Genomic DNA, 18062 nt, shown 5'->3' with positions numbered 1-18062 from the left:
TTTTTAATTCATTTCGACAATGAACCAAAGAAAAATGGAAGTTTGACTTTTAAAAACAACTTTATTAAAATGTACAGCATTTTAATTAATGAAACATATTTCTGTGTGTTTGTATTTCTACATTGTATTTTTATTCACATGATTTTGAAGATTCTGGTATGTTTACAATCTTGTTTAACAGCTTCAAAACATGAAAACATTGGAAGGCCTAACCTCTTTGCCAACAACTAGTCAACAGAGCTAGAACACCTTGTTACTACAAATTTTTTTTTAAACCTACAATGGTAGGTTTTATTGTTGACAAGGAGTCAAGCCACTTTCATCCCAGTACCCTGTAGATTGCTCCAAAGACAGATACAATTTTAAACTTGTCCCAGCACATCGAAACTACTTAAACATATGCATTGCTTTGATGCATCAATACGTGTACCCTGCAAGTTTGAGTTTGTCAAATCAGAATTCCGGTATGCAAAAAGCTTTGCGCTTATAGACTCTGCATAATTTGCAAAAGAAATGCTGGCATTCTTATTTTTTCATCAGACAAAAAGCGATACATTTACACTTCTGGATATTGATTTGCCATCAGTGTCATGGAGGTCAGATGAATACAGGAAGGATTAGTCCGAGAGTAATCCTATTACGACCTGGCTACACCGGTCTAGGTCGGTGTTGATGCAGGAGGAGTCCGTTTCAGCCACAGACATGAAGGCATTTTCACAGAGCCGCTAATCAGAAATTCTGAGTTCAAGCAATGTTGCTTAGCAAAAGAGGTTTGCTAGCCAAAATGCTTAGCACTGTTCACCCAAAATCTTACTGTCATGATATATTTTGTCAGAGAGGCTATGTACGCCAAATGGCCAGCTGCTCTGTTAGCAATTTAATTTCCGATTGCTTCCACAAACCACATGGTTAGTGTAGAGCCAGTCTAGACGGGTTCAGATTGCTTGACACTTGAGGTGTCCCCGCACTGTCAAATGCCTTCTCGGGGGTGAATACAGGCGCATTGATACCCTTTGAATATGTTAAAACAGGAAAAAACGGATCTCTTGAAAACATGCTCACGTTTAACGCTACATTGGATTCCAACATTGGTCAGTGGCCTCTGCCCATTGAGCCCTCAACAAAAGCTGAATCAATATTGAGCTAGCCATGGCCTGGGAACGACAGGCTTGAGGCAAAGCTTGGAGGTCAATTCTGAACAGGATTATAATGAATGATATAATTTATCTCGTTACCACAGAATAATGGAGAGAACGCTGGGTGGCATGTGTAAAGAGGGTTAACTGTAAAAGTTAATGAAATGTTTAAATTGAAAAAGAACTTGTGGACATGGCTAGTTCTCTGAAATGTAAAAATTCAAAAAATGAAAATTTTTAAAATCCATTTTAATTTCTTATATTTAAAAAAAAAGTATGGAATTAACGCAAAAACTCCTGGGTGAGATGAGAAACAAGAGAATAGTCCTGCTTAGGCCTCAATGGGATGAGGAGATTCTGTAGGTCACTCAAGGGTAGATGACAATATGAAATGAATAAAAAATAAGATATTGACACATTGGCAATACTTGACTTGCTTATGACTTGACTTGATATGATTAATGCCCTGATTTTTTTTTTTTTGGAGGGGTGGGGAAGAGACTTGGCTCATTTTGAAAATTCAGGAGAAATGGTGGCAAAATGACCCAAGTTGTGCCAGATTGAAAAAAATGTGAAAGAAAATTCCTGGAACGATGGTGATTGACTTGTGAGTGAGAAACAGAAATGCAAATTTTGTGGTGGAAAGAAATTGTTGATGCTCTTTGCCTCAGTTTTCAGACCTCATCGCATACACAAGCTAAATCAGTGCGGTGTCCCTTGTACATACAGTTAACCTTTGTGTTAGTCTAAATATGACCCTGGCGATTGTTTGTCATGTTTTGTCCAACCTAAGCCTTGTAGAGAGCGAACCTCTTACAAGGATTACATATTGATCCACGGTGGTATTGAGTTTCCATGTTTGCAGACAGAATGTGTTATGGTGTCTACTTGTACAGTTAATGTTCCTCGACTCTGACATCCACTGCATTCTAAACATATCTCATGGATACAGTTCATGGGCTACTTTTATTAAGGATTTGTTTTCTTAGGTTATAATGGAGTCAGATGAGCGTCTGCCGTTTGAATATGTGTAAGTGACGGTGAGTTTATTTCACATGTAAGATTTGACTTTGGCAAGCATCACACAGGCAGGGAGCCAACAATTCATGTGCTTAATTTCAGTGGGGAACCAGCCACAGGCAATGTGAATGGAACAGCAGTTTTGGCCCGAAACCCTTTTTCTTTGGCTAAATCTGTAATTTCTTTGCCCAACCATTTTCTCTGCTTGACAGCTTCATGTTTACCTTCACATTGCGAAGGAGGTACTGTCGCATCAAAATGACTTGGCTACGCCTTAAATAATTGGCATACATGTACATGGAAGCCATTGGCTAGCGCTTAGTCGTAGCCATGTAACACAAATGCGACCTTTGCTTGGTTGAGTAGATGAGAGAGCACTCTCGGCCTTTCTTGCATGGACCCTGTGCATCTACATCAGCCAAAGGATTTGGACTCTGTCCGTTTCCAGCCTGCTGTTAAAATAATTAATGTTTCAGTTCAAAAATGTTGCCAACCACTTGACCTGTAAGAAACACAATACCACATGTCACAGTATTGTACGGTACCAGATCACAACTTGCTTTACTCTGGTGATTCATGGCTTTCATGCATTTCCCAAGCAAACCAGCAAATCCTTGAGAGATTGGTCAAGTTCAAGTTGGAGATTGATTTTGTTTTTCAAATCTTTGGTCTGTTGCTGTAAAATGGCCAAATGTTGCCTTTTTGTACGTGTGTTTCTGCTCCTGCTGCTGATTTCAAGATTAATCATGATGGTGCATGTTATCACGAAGTTCTCGATTCAGTTAGATTTCCAGGACTTTCTGCTTTCAAGTGCCCCTCAGTTTTCTATTTGTTTGTCGTAACTGTTCTAATGCATCTTGCATGTTATCCTTGTGTCTCCAGGACATGCCCGGTTTCCGAGGCATGCGATATTCCAAGTTTCGGCACGTGTACGGCAACCCGTACCGGCGTGAGAAATGCTACAACAACATCCCCATCACTAAGAACTCGCACGATGCGTTCTTCTGTGCCGTGAACCCCAAGTTTGTGGCCGTGGTCTTGGAGAGCCAGGGAGGAGGAGCATTTCTAGTTATTCCAATCGACAAGGTAAGATTTGGCTTCAGATCAGTCAGTAGTCATTTGTTTATTTTAGGCATAGTCTCAGTTGCTGTGCCATTCTATCCAAGATTCTGTAGAGTCCAGGGAATTTCACGACCTCTAAACATCCTGGAACTCTGAAAAACTCTTTAGAATTAAGTTTAAAATCAAGAGGATGAAAAAGTGACTGGAGGTTAGGAAAAATAAGGTAAGAACATAAAGAAATTTGGAAATTCAGGAGGTAAATTTTAATGCTTGTGAAAGTAAATTTTGGTTGTCATGGGAAAATGATTGGCACATCTACACCATTCAAACATCTTATTCAGAGGGAAAAATGAGGCTCAGAGGTCCTGGTTGAAGACAAAATGTATTGAGAATTTCATGTCAAACTTTATTCAGGATAACGTAATTTTCAAGGAGGTTGCGTTGTCCCTTTACATTCTGAAGTGAATGAATGGATAATTGACATCCCTAACTGCAGGAGGTAAAACATGATAAATTGTCGTTGGGAACTTTCTTTAGCTCTCAGTTATTGTCTCATGTTTTATAAATTGCTCTCAAGAAAGTCCGACCCCTCAAGGGGAAGTGGTATTTTTAACCAGCGGAAATTTACCAAACCCGAGGACATGCATCACTGGAACGTTTGAGTCATCTGTGATCGTCCGAGGCCAAGGGACATTACAGACTACGAGTCATACTGCCTCAAAATGCTAAAATATACATGATGAACTATGCATCCACAACACTGTACATTGAATAGTTCATACTTCCGGCATTGTTTGATATTTCTGTTGAAATAGTTCTGTTTCTAGTTCCTCCACTTTTGCAAAATCGTTCTGTCACAAATTTCTTCCTTTGGTTACCTTTCTGGCTGATTTTGCTATCATTTCCATCATGCTCTGTTATTTCCATGTCACTTGTTCTTTTAACTCCAACAAGGCTGTTGATAACCAGCAATGCAACCGTGCCCCAGGGTCTAGTTCCAAACGGTTGAATCAACTAATTCAACCATCCCATGTTCAAGTAGTGTTGGTCAAGCTATAGTTGACCATTGTAGATGCTTGAACTCGTCCTAGTTTGACAATTTTTGGAACAGTGCCAGCACTTTTCACAGAGCACTTTGGCACAGTTACGGGAGCTATTGTATTCATCTCGGCATGCACAAGTGCTCCTCTGTAGTTCACAAATGGAGAGGCAGAGGATGATGATCAAATGTTATTAGTGCTGTGCGTGTGAGCTCTTGGTGCTAGACTTTTTCACATGAACAAGCATGCAGTGCATTATGTTTTATTACAGGCCTCGAGCTGGACCAAGAGAGGGCGCAATTTCCCTAGCAATGGAGGCCCCTTTGGTAGGTACTTCACTTCACTGGTTCACGAATGACCATGAGATGCAGGCATTGCATACGCATCACTACCAACAAAACAAACACTGCCCACCAGCATGGCTCTTTTCAACCACTGAGGGGGTGCTTCTGCTCAAGGTGGATACCAGTGAGGAGAGAGGATTGTGTTTAACACTCTCCCATAGACCAACACAGGGTACAGTACTTATCAGTGAGGACAATCCACCTTGAGCAGAAGCACCCCCTCACTGGTTGAAAAGAGCCATATTGGTCAGGAGTGTTCATTTTGCTCGTAACACATGCATTTCATTGTCGTTTGTGAATCAGCGAGTTGCAGTTCCAACCAAAGGAGGCGCCGTTACTAAGAAAATTGCACCCTCGCTTGGTCCTGCTAGGGACTCAGAGACTGATTACCGAGGACAGGAAAACATTCCTCTGTTCCCTTTGTGTTCTGTCCTCTGTGATTAAGTGAAACATGTACATGTACACATTTGTAAGTGGTACGTCATCTCAAGGGTAATTATTTGACTTTTTTCCACTCAGCGAGCTTATATAGATGTAATTTGTTGGCTGCGATTATTGATGACGTTACAGGATATTAGGATAGGACATGCTTACTCCCAGAGATTCATATGAAGATAGCATCAAGTAATTCCGTCACTCTGGAGGACCTCTAGATAAAAAAAATTGCCTAATCTAACATGTCTCCGGGCTAATGACAAACGGCTGTAACTTCAACTTATCAATCTCATCGTTACTGGGGATATGAGCGAATCAACTTCAGTTCACAGAGGTCACTCCCTAGATGGGGCATGCATGTTAATGCTGAGGCTTGTTTTTTTATCGTTCACAATGACAGCAAGACACACTGATCTTTGCTGACCTTTCCTCTTGTATTGTCCAAAATATTCCACTTATAAATCAGGGTGTTCCTGTTTTGTTAAGCAGGGTTGGATAAAAGCTAGGAAAGGCAGAACAAACTCCCCCACGTAAATGGATTTTGGCCTTGAAAGTTATTGACTTGAGTTGGTCTTAAGCTCATGCCCACATTGAGTTACATTCTCCCCTTGTGAACATTGTCAAGAGATGAACTTTGCACATTTATTATTCAATTGAATTGTGACTGGTTGCACACTGCGTGCCTCAATGTCTGCCCAATTGACTCTGCATGTTCCCAAGGTCACATATGCCCCTCAACAACCCAAGCACATTTCTAATAAGCCATTGCCAATGAATTCATTGTACCAAGTGCCACTCACAAGTGAAGAATATCGTTTCAATCGAAAAACCTGTACTACTGTTTACATATCTGCAACCCCCCCAAATATACATGTAGCTGTCTGCATGTTTCTCAAAGCTGATGACATTTATTCTACATGATTGAGAAGACTGAGAAGTAAGGATCCAGGCTTGACCAGGATCTAGGGACCAAGAGGGACCGGTACAAGTCTGTTTCCTTTGAATTCTCCACTGGCTAACGCCTCTGATCTGTGCAAGCAAGTTTCCTTCCTGGACAGTTCCCTAGCGCAGCAATTCCAACGTCATCTCAGCGAACCTGATCCCTTTCCCCCCCCAAAGGTCCTGGCAGGGAAGCTTTGGCTTTTTTTAACAGTTTAGTAAAATGTACCTGCCATCCGACACACTCAGGAATGAACAAATTGGATATGGTTGAAAGATTCTTAGTCAGTCAGATAATTTAGTGTTGGTTATTATATATTCAAAAGCAAGGCTGTATTCATGTAATAGATGGCTTTCAAAGATTCTAAGAGCTACCAGTCTGCTTCCACTATGCAGTTAGCCATATGGTCTGCTTCAGTCATGTCTCTGATTAATTTTGTAGCTTAAGTATCATTAGGATTCACTTGTTACTATGGGAACACACATGAACAAACAGCAAGAGCTCTACAAAAGCAGTTTGTCTTGGTATGGCATATGGTTTATATGACCGTTTCAAGGATGAGTGGATTTGGGTAAGGTTACACCAAGTTCTTGAGTTTGGTTTATATGATAGACACATAAATGTGCACGGATAGTAGACTGAAGAATGATTCTCAACTTCTAAGCATTCCTCAGTTTTATGTGCAAGTTACTTGTGAGTTTTATTTTGTGGATTTGTTTGTTTGTTTGTCTCATGCTCTGTCTGCAGTATGGACGCCAGGATGCCCTCAACAACAGGCTAACAGGCCACAAGGGACCAGTACTTGACATCAAATGGAACCCCTTCAATGACAATGAAATAGCTTCCTGTTCAGATGACGGCACCGTAAGTACTTGGAAGAAGCACAAGGTCACAGTGGTGAAGTAGATAGCATGAGTCTGATTCCCCACCATCATGACCTGTTATCCCTTCCCCAACCCTTCAAAATCCATTATATGTAGTTTTATTGGATTTTTGTGGGTTCAGTTGATCCTAGCCTCTGTGATATAGTGTCTTGAGGATTGGAAGCCTTGGTTTTGAACAAAGAATGTCAGAGTAGGTAATGATAGCTTGCCGTGAATGAAAGCTGAATTTGCCAAATACTTCCATGGTTGTCTTTCGTCTTGTCTGAATAGGCAAAAGTGTGGTATATCCCTGATGATAGTGTGCCGACGGAGAATAATGCTACCTTGTTGGCTGATCTCGTTAAGCACACCAGGCGAGTCATTCAGATCGAGTGGCATCCAACAGCTTCTGGGATACTGCTCAGTGCTAGCCAGGACAACAAGGTACAATCTTAGACTATTGGTGGCCTTCTCCCCTCCTTCACCACCCCTAGCTGGGCCGATAACGTCCATTAGATTGAGTCTGTAGAAGCAAGCCTTAGCACGTTGCAGGAATGGAACTTTTCCTGGGGTCAGCTTATTTCCTCATTTTTAATTTCCCCAAATGGCCCTTCAGATTGAAAAAAAAAATAATATTGATGTCTTGTGCAGAGTGGAATTTTCTCCTTTTTTCCTCCTGGTCTCTCAACCTGATGGTAAACTGTATCTCTCAAATAGTTCATTGACTTCGAGATATTTTAGAAATTTTCACTGAAAGAAAATCTCAAACTTCTTGACCCTCATGTTTGGGAACTTGGTGCATTCCTCTTGGAAACAATCACAAGTGATGCACCGCATTCATATTGTGCCAAGTTGCTTTCTGTTGACACTTTTTTTCTCTTGAAATTGATACTGCCAGGACGTGGTCACACTTCCTGAAATTTGATAACACGTTTTGCTCACGGCTTCAATTTTGTCCTGATCCTACATCTTCCTCCTGCAGGTCAAAGGTGACCTGGTTGGAGAAAAACTAGGCCAGCCTTGTGCAAATTGAAAGAAAAAATGCCTTCCATCCAGTTTTGTCAACGTTACAAACGTTCACAAATAAAGGTTGTTGGCAGCGACAGATGGAATACATCTCAAATTTATTATCTGAAAAAGATGTGCATGGTTTTAATTGGCTCAATATATTCCATTGTCTGTTTCTCTGAAAATTCAAAATTCTGATATTTATCATTACTTTTAATTCAGATCATCATCTGGGATGTACAGCAAGAAGAAGTGTTCAAAATTATCGACTGTCACCGGGACAGGATCAACTGTGTGGCTTGGAGCTGGGTCGGCGATCTGCTCGCGACTACTAGCAAGGACAAGAAGATCCGAATCATTGATGCTCGGTCCGGAGAAGTCTTGAAGGTGGGAGTTAGGCTGTGAATTTAGTTTACAGTTGAAACCCGCTTGAGAGAGTTTTTCATGTCTCTCTGTTTCTTTTTCAAGCTGAAATGGGTCTGTTGGAGGGTTTCTTTATGATAAGGCTGCATTGCATTAGAAGAAGTATGACAGAGGGAGCAATAAATATCCAGTTGTCGAGGTTTGAGATGTGCGAAGGTCTTTCGGTAAGTTAGACAAAAGAAATGAAGGTCGCTCTGTGCTATGACGGTGATTGATGGCATCGGTATGTGCATTCAAGTGGGCTTGTGCCTTGATTTATACTTACTACCTGGACAGTAACGTGTCTAGGTGTTGAAAATGGTCAGAAATCCCATGCTCCATGTAATAAAGTTGTAATTTTGCTGTCTTCTTTCTCGGTGTTCTCTTGGTGTAGATCGGCGAAGGACATACAGGAACCAAAAGTTCAAAGGTGGCTTTTGCTGGCAACACAGACTACCTGGTGACAACAGGAACTGCTCGTAGTAGCACGCGGCAAATAGCTGTTTGGAAACAGGTGATTGCGAAGGATGTTAACCTTTCACCCCTGAATGTGGCACACATGAATGCTATTAAATAACAGAGCATAACGGTTTCTAGAATTTTGCCCTCGGATGAATGAGTTATCGAGAAACAAGCTGTGATTTTAAAAAGTGATTAAGAAAAGCTGTGTTTCCTATTTGTTTATATTAAGAAATGTAACCTTGAATATCCCAAGTGCAGGACGTTGAAAGCTTGTGAAATAACCTGGGATATCTTGGGTTCAGGATTTGAAGTTCTGTGAACATGCAACCTTGTTTGCGAGTCAGGGAACCTAAAGCTGTGTGATATGATCTGAAATGGAAGGTGTGAAACTCCTCAGGAGTCCTAGGTACATGTATATGACTGACAGAGTTAAGAAAATACCATGTGTATGATTGGCTGTTCTTGAGTCTAGTTCCTCCTCTCTTCTCATCTTGTGTGACATCATAGGATGACCTGTCCAAACCCATGGAGATGATGGACATTGACAGTGGCACGGGGGTGCAGCTTCTCTTCTACGATCCAGATAGTCGGGTTGCTTTCGTTGGCGGCAAGGCAGGTTTTTGCAGAATTAAGTTTGAAACTTAAATGGGTGTCTGTCCACGAGCGTAGTCCGTGTTGTTTGGATCAGATGGTGCTACTTCATTTGGCAGTGTTGGAGCTTAATATTTCCAAAGGCATTGGTATGGTCTTAGAACTGCTGTATTGGCCTGCTGATCGGGGGTAATAATGGCATTATGCCCTGCATTTCAATATTGCTTTATATGTGCACATTCATAGGAATCTTATTTGGTTCTCGCGATATGTTCCCGCAGTGTCACCAATAGTTTTTGCACATAGTCAAGAATCCATATTATTTTGACGGTTGCATCGCAAACTGATGTATTGTGCATAGTTGCTGCACCGTTAACTGACGTACCGCGTGTACAAATTCCATAGACAGTACGTCACTTCACGGTGCATCAAAACTACCTCGTACGTTACTTTGTTGCGAAACCGACGATTTGATCAAGGTGAAGTTCAATTAAGTGGAGCATTCAAAGCAGAAGTACTGGAACCAAAGGCTGCCCTCAAGCTTTGTAGTTCCCATATTTGTCTCGAGTACTTGTTCATTGTATTCAAGACAGACGACATCCAATGAACCTGTTGAGTGTGACATTGCATCCTGTTTTGTTGTAGGGGGACGGCAGTATCCGCTACTTTGAGATCAGTCCTGGTGAGGAGCCTTGTATCTTCCGACTGAACGAGTACATCACCTCGATGCCGCAGTGTGGTATGGGGATCATGCCTAAGCGTGGCCTCGATCGTAAGCAGTGTGAGCTGGTACGATTCTACAAGCTACACGTCTCTAAAGGTGTCTGTGAGCCAGTGTCAATGATCGTACCCAGAAAGGTCAGTCTCCAACCTCAGAAAAGAGTGTCGGCCCTAAAATATTTTGGATAGAATTTACTATTCGGGTAACCGATTCAAAAAGACTTTAATTTTGTTTAAATTGAGATTGCAAATTCTTCTTGAAAAGTGTTCAATTTCAGACGTTGTTGAATGTCTTGGTTACAATCCCTGCAAAAGCTTGATTAAAAACCACTGTTCAAGATACATAGGGATTTATAATTTCTCACAAACATCTTGTTCTATTTACATTTCAAGATTGAAAACACACCAACTAATTTAGACTTTGATTTCCTACAATTAAATTGTTCCTACTTACGACTTGCATAATGTAGAAAAGATGAACATAGCCCAACTGAAACCTGACGTATGTGATGAAGGAGTAGAGACGGTAGTTTTCCTTTTTTCTCGTCAGTCTGAAGCATTTCAGGAGGATATTTATCCCCCGACACCAAGCAATGAACCAGCGTTGACAGCCCAGTCCTGGATAGCAGGCATGGATTCTCCTCCTAAGATGGTTCGTCTTGAAGAGCATGGTACCTCCAGTGTGGCGTCAACTCCTGTCCGACCGTCCCTGAGGGAGTCTGTTATCCAGACTAAGGCCAAGGCCCCCTCGAAGTCAGAGGATGCAGGGAGGGGACTCTCATCGCGGCCCACGAAGGAGGAGGGAATGGACAGCAGTTACACCCCAAGCTGGTCTTCCTCGGGAACACGCGTGTCGAGCACGAGGCGCATCGAGCTGTCCTCGCCGAGTATGAGACGAGAGGAAGTGGAGAAAGAGAACGTCGTTCCTGCTGAGTCGTCCTCGCTACATTCGGCTCCACCACCAGCCCCTGAACCAGAAGTTTCCACCTTGTCTGAGGTGTCCTCGATATCAAGCAGTCACTCTGGGGGTTCTGAAGGTCATCCGTCCATAGCATCACGCATGGCCATGTTTGAGGATGGATCCAAACGCGGATGGAGACGAACGGGGTCTGTAGACAGTGGCATTCCCTCGTCCTCCACAAAGATAATCCTAAGGGACACAATCAGAGAGGACGACAGCTCTGTCTTTGTGCTAAAAGACAGTGGGGACCGTTCACCACAGCGGAAGAGTCCCAGAAGGACTTTCAGCACGGAAAGTAAGGAGGTGATTCGGATAGAGAGGGAACCAGAGAGAGAACGGGGAACCAGCATGTCCTTAGAGGATCAGATGATTCGCAGTAACGGCGATGGGAGTGAGACAGCGGGTAAGGCATCTCAGTCCGCCTCAGATGTGAACACAAGAAGGGACTTTATGACGTCCAAAGATCTGGGCATGGACCAGGTGAGATATTCAACCCAATCAGCCATTTTTATACCCCACCATCTATTGCCCTTGACCAAGTACAGCCCTCGCACAAATTGTTTCTTGGAGTACCCCACAATGCTTTTGGCAGAAGGGATACCTAACATGGGTAGGGGAATGATTTTGAACAGTTTGGGAGGTAGGTTAACATTATCAATTTTAAGAGAAAGAGAAAAATGCAGTATATGTACTGGGAAAAAGATTTTGTTAACTTTCAGAGGACAGTGGACAGTTTTCTGTATAATGGTTGTTGTTGTGTTAGATTATGCGTGATTGTAAGCGTCAATCTGAGCTAACACTCATACGTTTGAACTGCTCACATTTTGTCTTTACATTCCTGACAAAATATCTGTGTTTGACTCTTGTTTGGCATCCATTATGCCCCCTCCCCCCAACAACAGTTGTCTCCTGGAGAGGAAGGTACTATGGTAAGTTGAGTGCTGTGACCGTCTGCATGATATCACCCTTTAGATGTCTACACTAACCTTGTGTAAATACTTCCGCCGCTGTCGTAAATTTTCTGTGCTTAGTTTTAATTTTCCTTACGGAAAACCCAGAAACCCACTTATTTGTGGATTTGGTAATTTTGGTTGAGGGCCATTTTATTTCTGTAGAGTTTATAGTGTAGTGCGCTTTATTTGTAGGATATGTATTTTGGCATGTTTTTTGTACTAATAGTTCTGACTGAAAAATCCAACGATCCTTTTCTGTCATACACACAGGTAAGCCAGAGCCATTCTGTTCTAAGAAGAAAACACAGATTTTCTGTGTTCCTTTGCTTTGATTGAAAATCCTTTCAGGATATCTGCTGATAACCTAGTCATTTGAGTTTCTGCTTTTTATCTCCTGTGTAAACTTGAACTTTTTGTTCTGTTTATCGTTAGTGATAACAGTTGCACCTCTCTTTTGTTTGTCAACTATTGCTCTGTGTGAAGAGTTTCAAACTGAACTATTCAACTCTTGAAACAGCGCCCTGTAAATTCCTAGTGGTTTGAGTGACTTGCTCTTTCTGCTGTCGTTCATTTTGTTGACCCGCTGCTGTTGTTGATTGCTGTAATCATTTTCTGCATTCTCGCTGTTGTGACTCTTCGGTTGCAGTTTTGGTGTGATGATATCCGTGTTACTGTGTTGCATGAATCTTGTAGGTGTAGATTATATGATCACGGACTAACGGGTTTGTTCAAAAAGTGGAACCCTGGGAAAAGGACGGGGTTGCTGTGGAGATGCGGAGGCATAGATTGTTTTAGTCTGTCAAAATCTCCATGCTAACTTACTAGCATATAAACTATTCCGTCAAAAGTCAGGCAGCCGTTCATTTTCGAGACCGGGCATGAATGTAGGTTTGAAATTACCACACAGTTGCATACTTAAATACTTCATCACAACTGACTAGTTTGGTATTGAGTCAGAATTCCTTCCTTTGAATTACAGGCAGAGTAAAAGTGGAAATTATACATCATTTGAGAGAACTTGAACTAGATTTTTACAGCTCTGGTTTTCATTTGAAGAGCTCAGATGTTGTCAGCAATGTCTGTTGTTGGTTTTAGACAACTTAAGCACCTTTATTTCAGTGTGATTTTCTGTGCACAGAAATAGTGTTCTTTTAATCACAGAATTCAAACCTTTAGTATTGCTCTTTTGTGTCTTAATATTTTGTGTTTTTGGTGTTATCTTTCAACTTCTGTGTTGATACCTTGATGGTAACTGGTCCTTCATAATGCCTTCCTTGTTAAAATTGTCACAATTAGGTCATGCCTTCAAGCCCCTTTGCAGTACTTTCCAGTGTGCAAGGTTTTTGGATTTCAAATTCACATTTTGATTGATTGATTTAAAAAAAAATCTATCTTCTGGGATGATCTATTACAAAAGGCTCTCAGTGCTTTTAAGAGAATCATAAGTATGATTTTAATTTCAAATGAAATATCTGACAAGATCATGGAGATCAATTTTCTATGATCCACTGACAATTCTGGGCAATTCTTCCCCAATTATCACATTTGTTTAATTGTTTCTGGACTTTGTCCTTGGTGTCGCTATAGTTACGGAAAGCCTACCTACGCCAGCAAGAGGAGATCAAGCAATTGAAGTCTCAGCTGATGCTGAAGGACCAACGTATCCGGCAGCTGGAACGTGAGATTGAGGATTTGACCCTCTCCTCCGAAGCCTGAGGTCTATCTTAAGTCTCTCCCATGTGGCAGGCCACCAAGAGAGGGCGCCATATAGTTTGGCCAGTCTCGAAAGAGCGCCCATCATCCCAAACGTCTTTTTATTGTGTACAGAGTACAAATACAAAGAATGTACAGTGTCTTCTGTGGCCATACAGTCATTATTTGGAATGTTGCTGAAAGTGACGGCCAAATCAGTTGAAATATTGTCTGACGGTCAAGCGGACTTGGCCGAGAATAATTTGAGGCCTTTCTCTCGGCTCGCAAAACTCGGATTCCAGCTTTGAAAGTAAGCGTGTTTATTTGGTGCCTGATAGTTAAAGCAGGATATAAGTTTCCTTGTTTTGTCGTTTGTAAATTTCTGGCTTTTGACAGAGCTGAACGTATTTAATCTTTGACATCCTTGGGACCTTTCATAGAGCGTTCTAAGCAGTGAAATAATGCTTACTTGGGCAGATATCTGCTTAGCTGTAATAGGCTCCAAGGAAAAGAAGATAGGATCACGAGAAGGTCAAAAGTTGAGGATTTGAGTTTTCAGAGAATGAGTTTGCTTAGATGAAGAAAATGCCAATCTTATGGCCGTCTTATTTCTCAACTTGAATCACCTTCCAAATTAACGAGAAGTCAATTTACATTTTTTTCTTTCAGGAAAGTGTAACATTAGGGGGCTTTGTTGTCAAAATCGTAGGTTTTATTATGTTGAAGTAAAAAATTTCTGTAATGCCTACTTAAAAGGAAATTTATGTCTGATAAGTTGTAGTAAATGTTAGTATGTGTATAAATGATGCACAGGTCAAAGGTCATTTGCCTCAGAATAGGAAGAACATGGATTTAATTTTTTTCCTGTCAAAGCTCAGTTATGTGATGGAGTTGAGCAAATTCCTCAAGATAATCGGACCAAATTTGTATTATTTTGGAAGTGTTGTCTTTTTCAAAAATATTGTGGAACTGACGTCCACATACATGTATTTCCCCAGGTTTTTTAATCCTTTGATATAGGCAGACTTTACACGTCAGATTACACTGGATTCAGCAGGTTTTTCATTGACTTTTGTTGGCTGGAGTAAAATGTAGGAGTTTTCCTGGTGAAATCCTTAAGAGTGTTGGGCTTGAGACAAGTAAGTACCCGTAGGGTAGGAACAGCTTGAGCAAGTCTTTTTTCTTCTGAAATGTTACACTATAACTGGGACATCTAGGATTGGGGGGGGGGAATGGGAGGTGAAATATGAAGGGACAGTGTCAGTAAAAAGGTTTCCCACCTCTACATATATCTGGTATTTTCATTTTGATTTGAAATCTTTGATAATTTAGCGGCACTTCCATTTTGTTTTTATTAGAGATATCTAATGTCTTCATTGACAATTATTTGGAGTGCATCACTCACTGAATGTGAAGAAAAGGCTCCATCTCTACCTCTAATTTTTTGTCTATGCAATCTGTCTATCTGTCTGTACATCCACAACTTGTTCTCAGAATTCTGTCCTCTCAGTCAATGTTTTGTTGTGAATTCTAAAAAACAGGACTTCCTTTCAATTTTTGGTTGAACCTTAAAGAAACCTGGATTCTTCAGTTAAACATTGAGGTGAACATTTATGATATAAACCATCTGTTGTTACTAGTGCAAAATTTATGATTGTAGATCGATACCAAAGTGGGGAGTTCATCGACCATAGAAATGACAAAAGTTGCCATTGCATCCTTGGAACTCTTTTTGGCTCTGTTCAAACCGATTCTCTGACGTTGAACATGTTAACATAAATGTTGCAAGGAGGCATTTGTGAAGCACAGGTTCTTTGTTCGTCAGGGCGCAGTATAAGTGAAAATTCCCACCTCAGTGGTTTTGATGTCTTTTGTTGTTATTGCTAATAAAAACTTGTAAAATATCCTGTTTGTTTTTAATCTCTGGGTAGCTGTTGTGAGTTCAGGTGTGAAATAGTCCAAAAAGAACCTTTTCCAGAACTGAAGAACAATACCTGTTTGATCTTCAGACTCCAGTTTTTAAAAATCATTGGATTATAGAGGATGTGACTGTTGATTTTTGTATCAGACCTGGCAGGCAGTGTTACCAAAGATCGTATAGCGCTGCATAGTGGCGCAAGATGGGGAACTTCTGCGTGAATACGCGTAAAACGTTATCACATGGGCGCCATTCTGGTTGGACTACGCCTGCGCAGTGCATGTTAATGCACAGGTGCAGGCGCCGCCACTGGCATGCACACACAGTAATGTTCACACTCGAATGGCGCCCATGGTGAGAACACCTTTATGGCGGAATTACCCATCTTGCGCTGCTAGGCGGCACTATATAATCTTTGGTGTTATTGTGTTTTGTGACATGTTATCTGTACTTAATATATATAGGATAGAATGATATTTTTCCATTGTAGGAAAAGGCAATTACTAAATGGGCCCAATTTCTTGGCTCTGCTGAAAAGTGCTGCTCATTTGATGCTCATGGATCATTCTATGCTTACTGCAGTAGCATGAGAATTCTATGCCAAATATGTAAGCACAGTATCCCTCTGTTAAGACAGAATTTCATTCTATGAAAAATGGTAGCATTTCTGCTTTAATTAGTAAAGATCCGTCGCTTACAGTCAGCACTGCTTTGAAATTGGCCCTGATTCCCTATTTTAAGTATACATTTGAAATTTTATTGTAAATATAAAGGCTTCACGCGTGGTTGCAAAAACTAATGGCAAAGAATTTGAGGTTGTATTTTGTGCTGATAGATGTTCGAAAGATAATTTTAGAGGATTTATTGCAAGACCAGTCAGCTGAGGTTTGTTTTTGAGAAAGAAAACTAAAGGGATGGTTGAAAAAAGCACTGGCCATAGAGTTATTTTTAAATTAAAAAAAATTCATATAAATTGCTAACATTTTAACAGAGTGAGTGCAGAGGTTTTGTTAGTTTTATTTTGACAAGTGAGATACATATCTCAACAGCGGAGTGAAAACATGGACCGATACTCAGTTTCTAGTATGGCTTGTTATTAATTTATTTAGGTTTGCTTGTTTTGAAGATTTTAAGAATTTCCAGTCTTTCAGTTTTTCCAATTACATCCGATGATTTGGGACAGTTGTTTTTTTAAAGACAGTATGCTCAGAGCCACAAAAGATTGCTTAATAGCAAAAAAAAGTTGTGAAAGCCAAAAGGTTGTGCACAGTGTTGCGTTCTCTGTTGATAGTTAAAATATATGTATGATGGTTTGCTTAACAATGTTTCTTTATTATTTCCATAGCAATCACTCTGCAGTGCAGTTCATGGCTTCATCAAAGCCATTCTGCAGTGCAAAAGTACATATGTGCTCATTCATTTAGATAGATGACCAGTCTTTTTGGGTGTGGACTTGCAAGTCAATCACAGGTTAAATGTGATGTGGCAGTATGGTCCAATACATGCATACAGGTTTAGCTCTGTTTCCTATAGAGGCTTTGCATGGTAGCCGTCTCACAGGAGAGTTAAAAATGGTATACAGGTTTCCCTGTGGAACCAAGGGACTGCCCTGCATGATGGCTACCATGCAGAGCCTGTTTGAGGCTCTTGGTTTCATTGGAGTAATCACACAGCAAATAACATGATATAAATTTGTTCTTGATATTGGTACAAATTTTCTGTTTTTGCAAATACTGATCAACTTTGTAAAAGGAAATCTGGTGATTCCATTCATATGAAATCAGTTTTGTGCTATGAGGTCAGACAAAGGTCAGGAGGTACACAAATTGATGTTACATGAAAAGATCAGATGTGGGTCATAATCCATTCTGCAGTTTTCAAAAGAAAATGCTTTCTTTCATGTAGGTGTAGATATTATAGAGAAAGTAGTAAAAATTATGTTTAATGAGAAAACGTAGGTCTTTGTATATAATATGAAGTATTATGGATAGGTCACCAAATTGTTATTTGTGCAACAAAAAAGATGTGTGAATGTAAAAGTTAGCATTAGATCAAACAATTATGCTTGTATGACAATCATTAAAGGACGCCGTGTTTTTAATGATTGGTCAGTCACACTTGGCTAACTTGAGTTTTTTCCCCTTTCATTTCCTACTGGTATGGGGAACAGTCCAGAAGCATACATTGGTACGGGTAATGGCAATCCTTCTTGGCCTGATTGATAGTTTTGTCTGGACCTTAGATTTTTTGGAGAATCAACTTTAAAATGTGTTGCAGTTTTTAAAGGAATTGAAGTATAAGGGAAAAACGAGAATCGATGAGATTGATGAAATTATTGAATGTATTTGGCATTCAACCAAATTAGGAGTTCTCTAAAGTTGATTATAGGAAGAATTTTTAGTTTACAACCAAAACTCTGGAAACTGTCAATGAGAAAGTATGTTTTAAGGTCATCCTTCCATTTGCCGTGGTTTCTGAATTTTGTAAGAAAAACAAAAACAAACTTGTGCTAACT

General features: G+C 40.5%; 1 protein-coding gene across 9 annotated transcripts in view; it reads left to right on the top strand.

Annotated features, from left to right (window-relative positions):
• Positions 1-17662, top strand: part of LOC110976263 (coronin-2B-like) — a 30044-nt gene extending 12382 nt beyond the window's left edge. For 7 of the 9 annotated variants that reach the window (XM_022229438.2, XM_022229385.2, XM_022229412.2 and 4 more), the window contains 10 exons: positions 3039-3242; positions 6725-6841; positions 7132-7284; positions 8071-8235; positions 8645-8764; positions 9220-9324; positions 9949-10161; positions 10574-11464; positions 11887-11913; positions 13525-17662. In XM_022229438.2, coding sequence (XP_022085130.2) covers positions 3042-3242; positions 6725-6841; positions 7132-7284; positions 8071-8235; positions 8645-8764; positions 9220-9324; positions 9949-10161; positions 10574-11464; positions 11887-11913; positions 13525-13653 — 2121 coding nt within the window. In that variant the 5' untranslated portion in view covers positions 3039-3041 and the 3' untranslated portion in view covers positions 13654-17662. Of the gene's footprint in view, positions 1-2151; positions 2177-3038; positions 3243-6724; positions 6842-7131; positions 7285-8070; positions 8236-8644; positions 8765-9219; positions 9325-9948; positions 10162-10573; positions 11465-11886; positions 11914-13524 lie in introns of those variants that run through there. The other 2 variants (XM_087140124.1, XM_022229447.2) reach the window with 2 other exon arrangements.
• The last annotated feature ends 400 nt before the right edge of the window (positions 17663-18062 follow it).

The sequence above is a fragment of the Acanthaster planci genome, linkage group LG08 (assembly GCF_054643075.1).
Source record: "Acanthaster planci isolate LZ-2023a linkage group LG08, COTS_SCS, whole genome shotgun sequence".
Lineage (NCBI taxonomy): Eukaryota > Metazoa > Echinodermata > Asteroidea > Valvatida > Acanthasteridae > Acanthaster > Acanthaster planci.
Note: the sequence above shows the minus strand (reverse complement) of the source record. Positions and strands in the feature narration are given on the sequence as shown.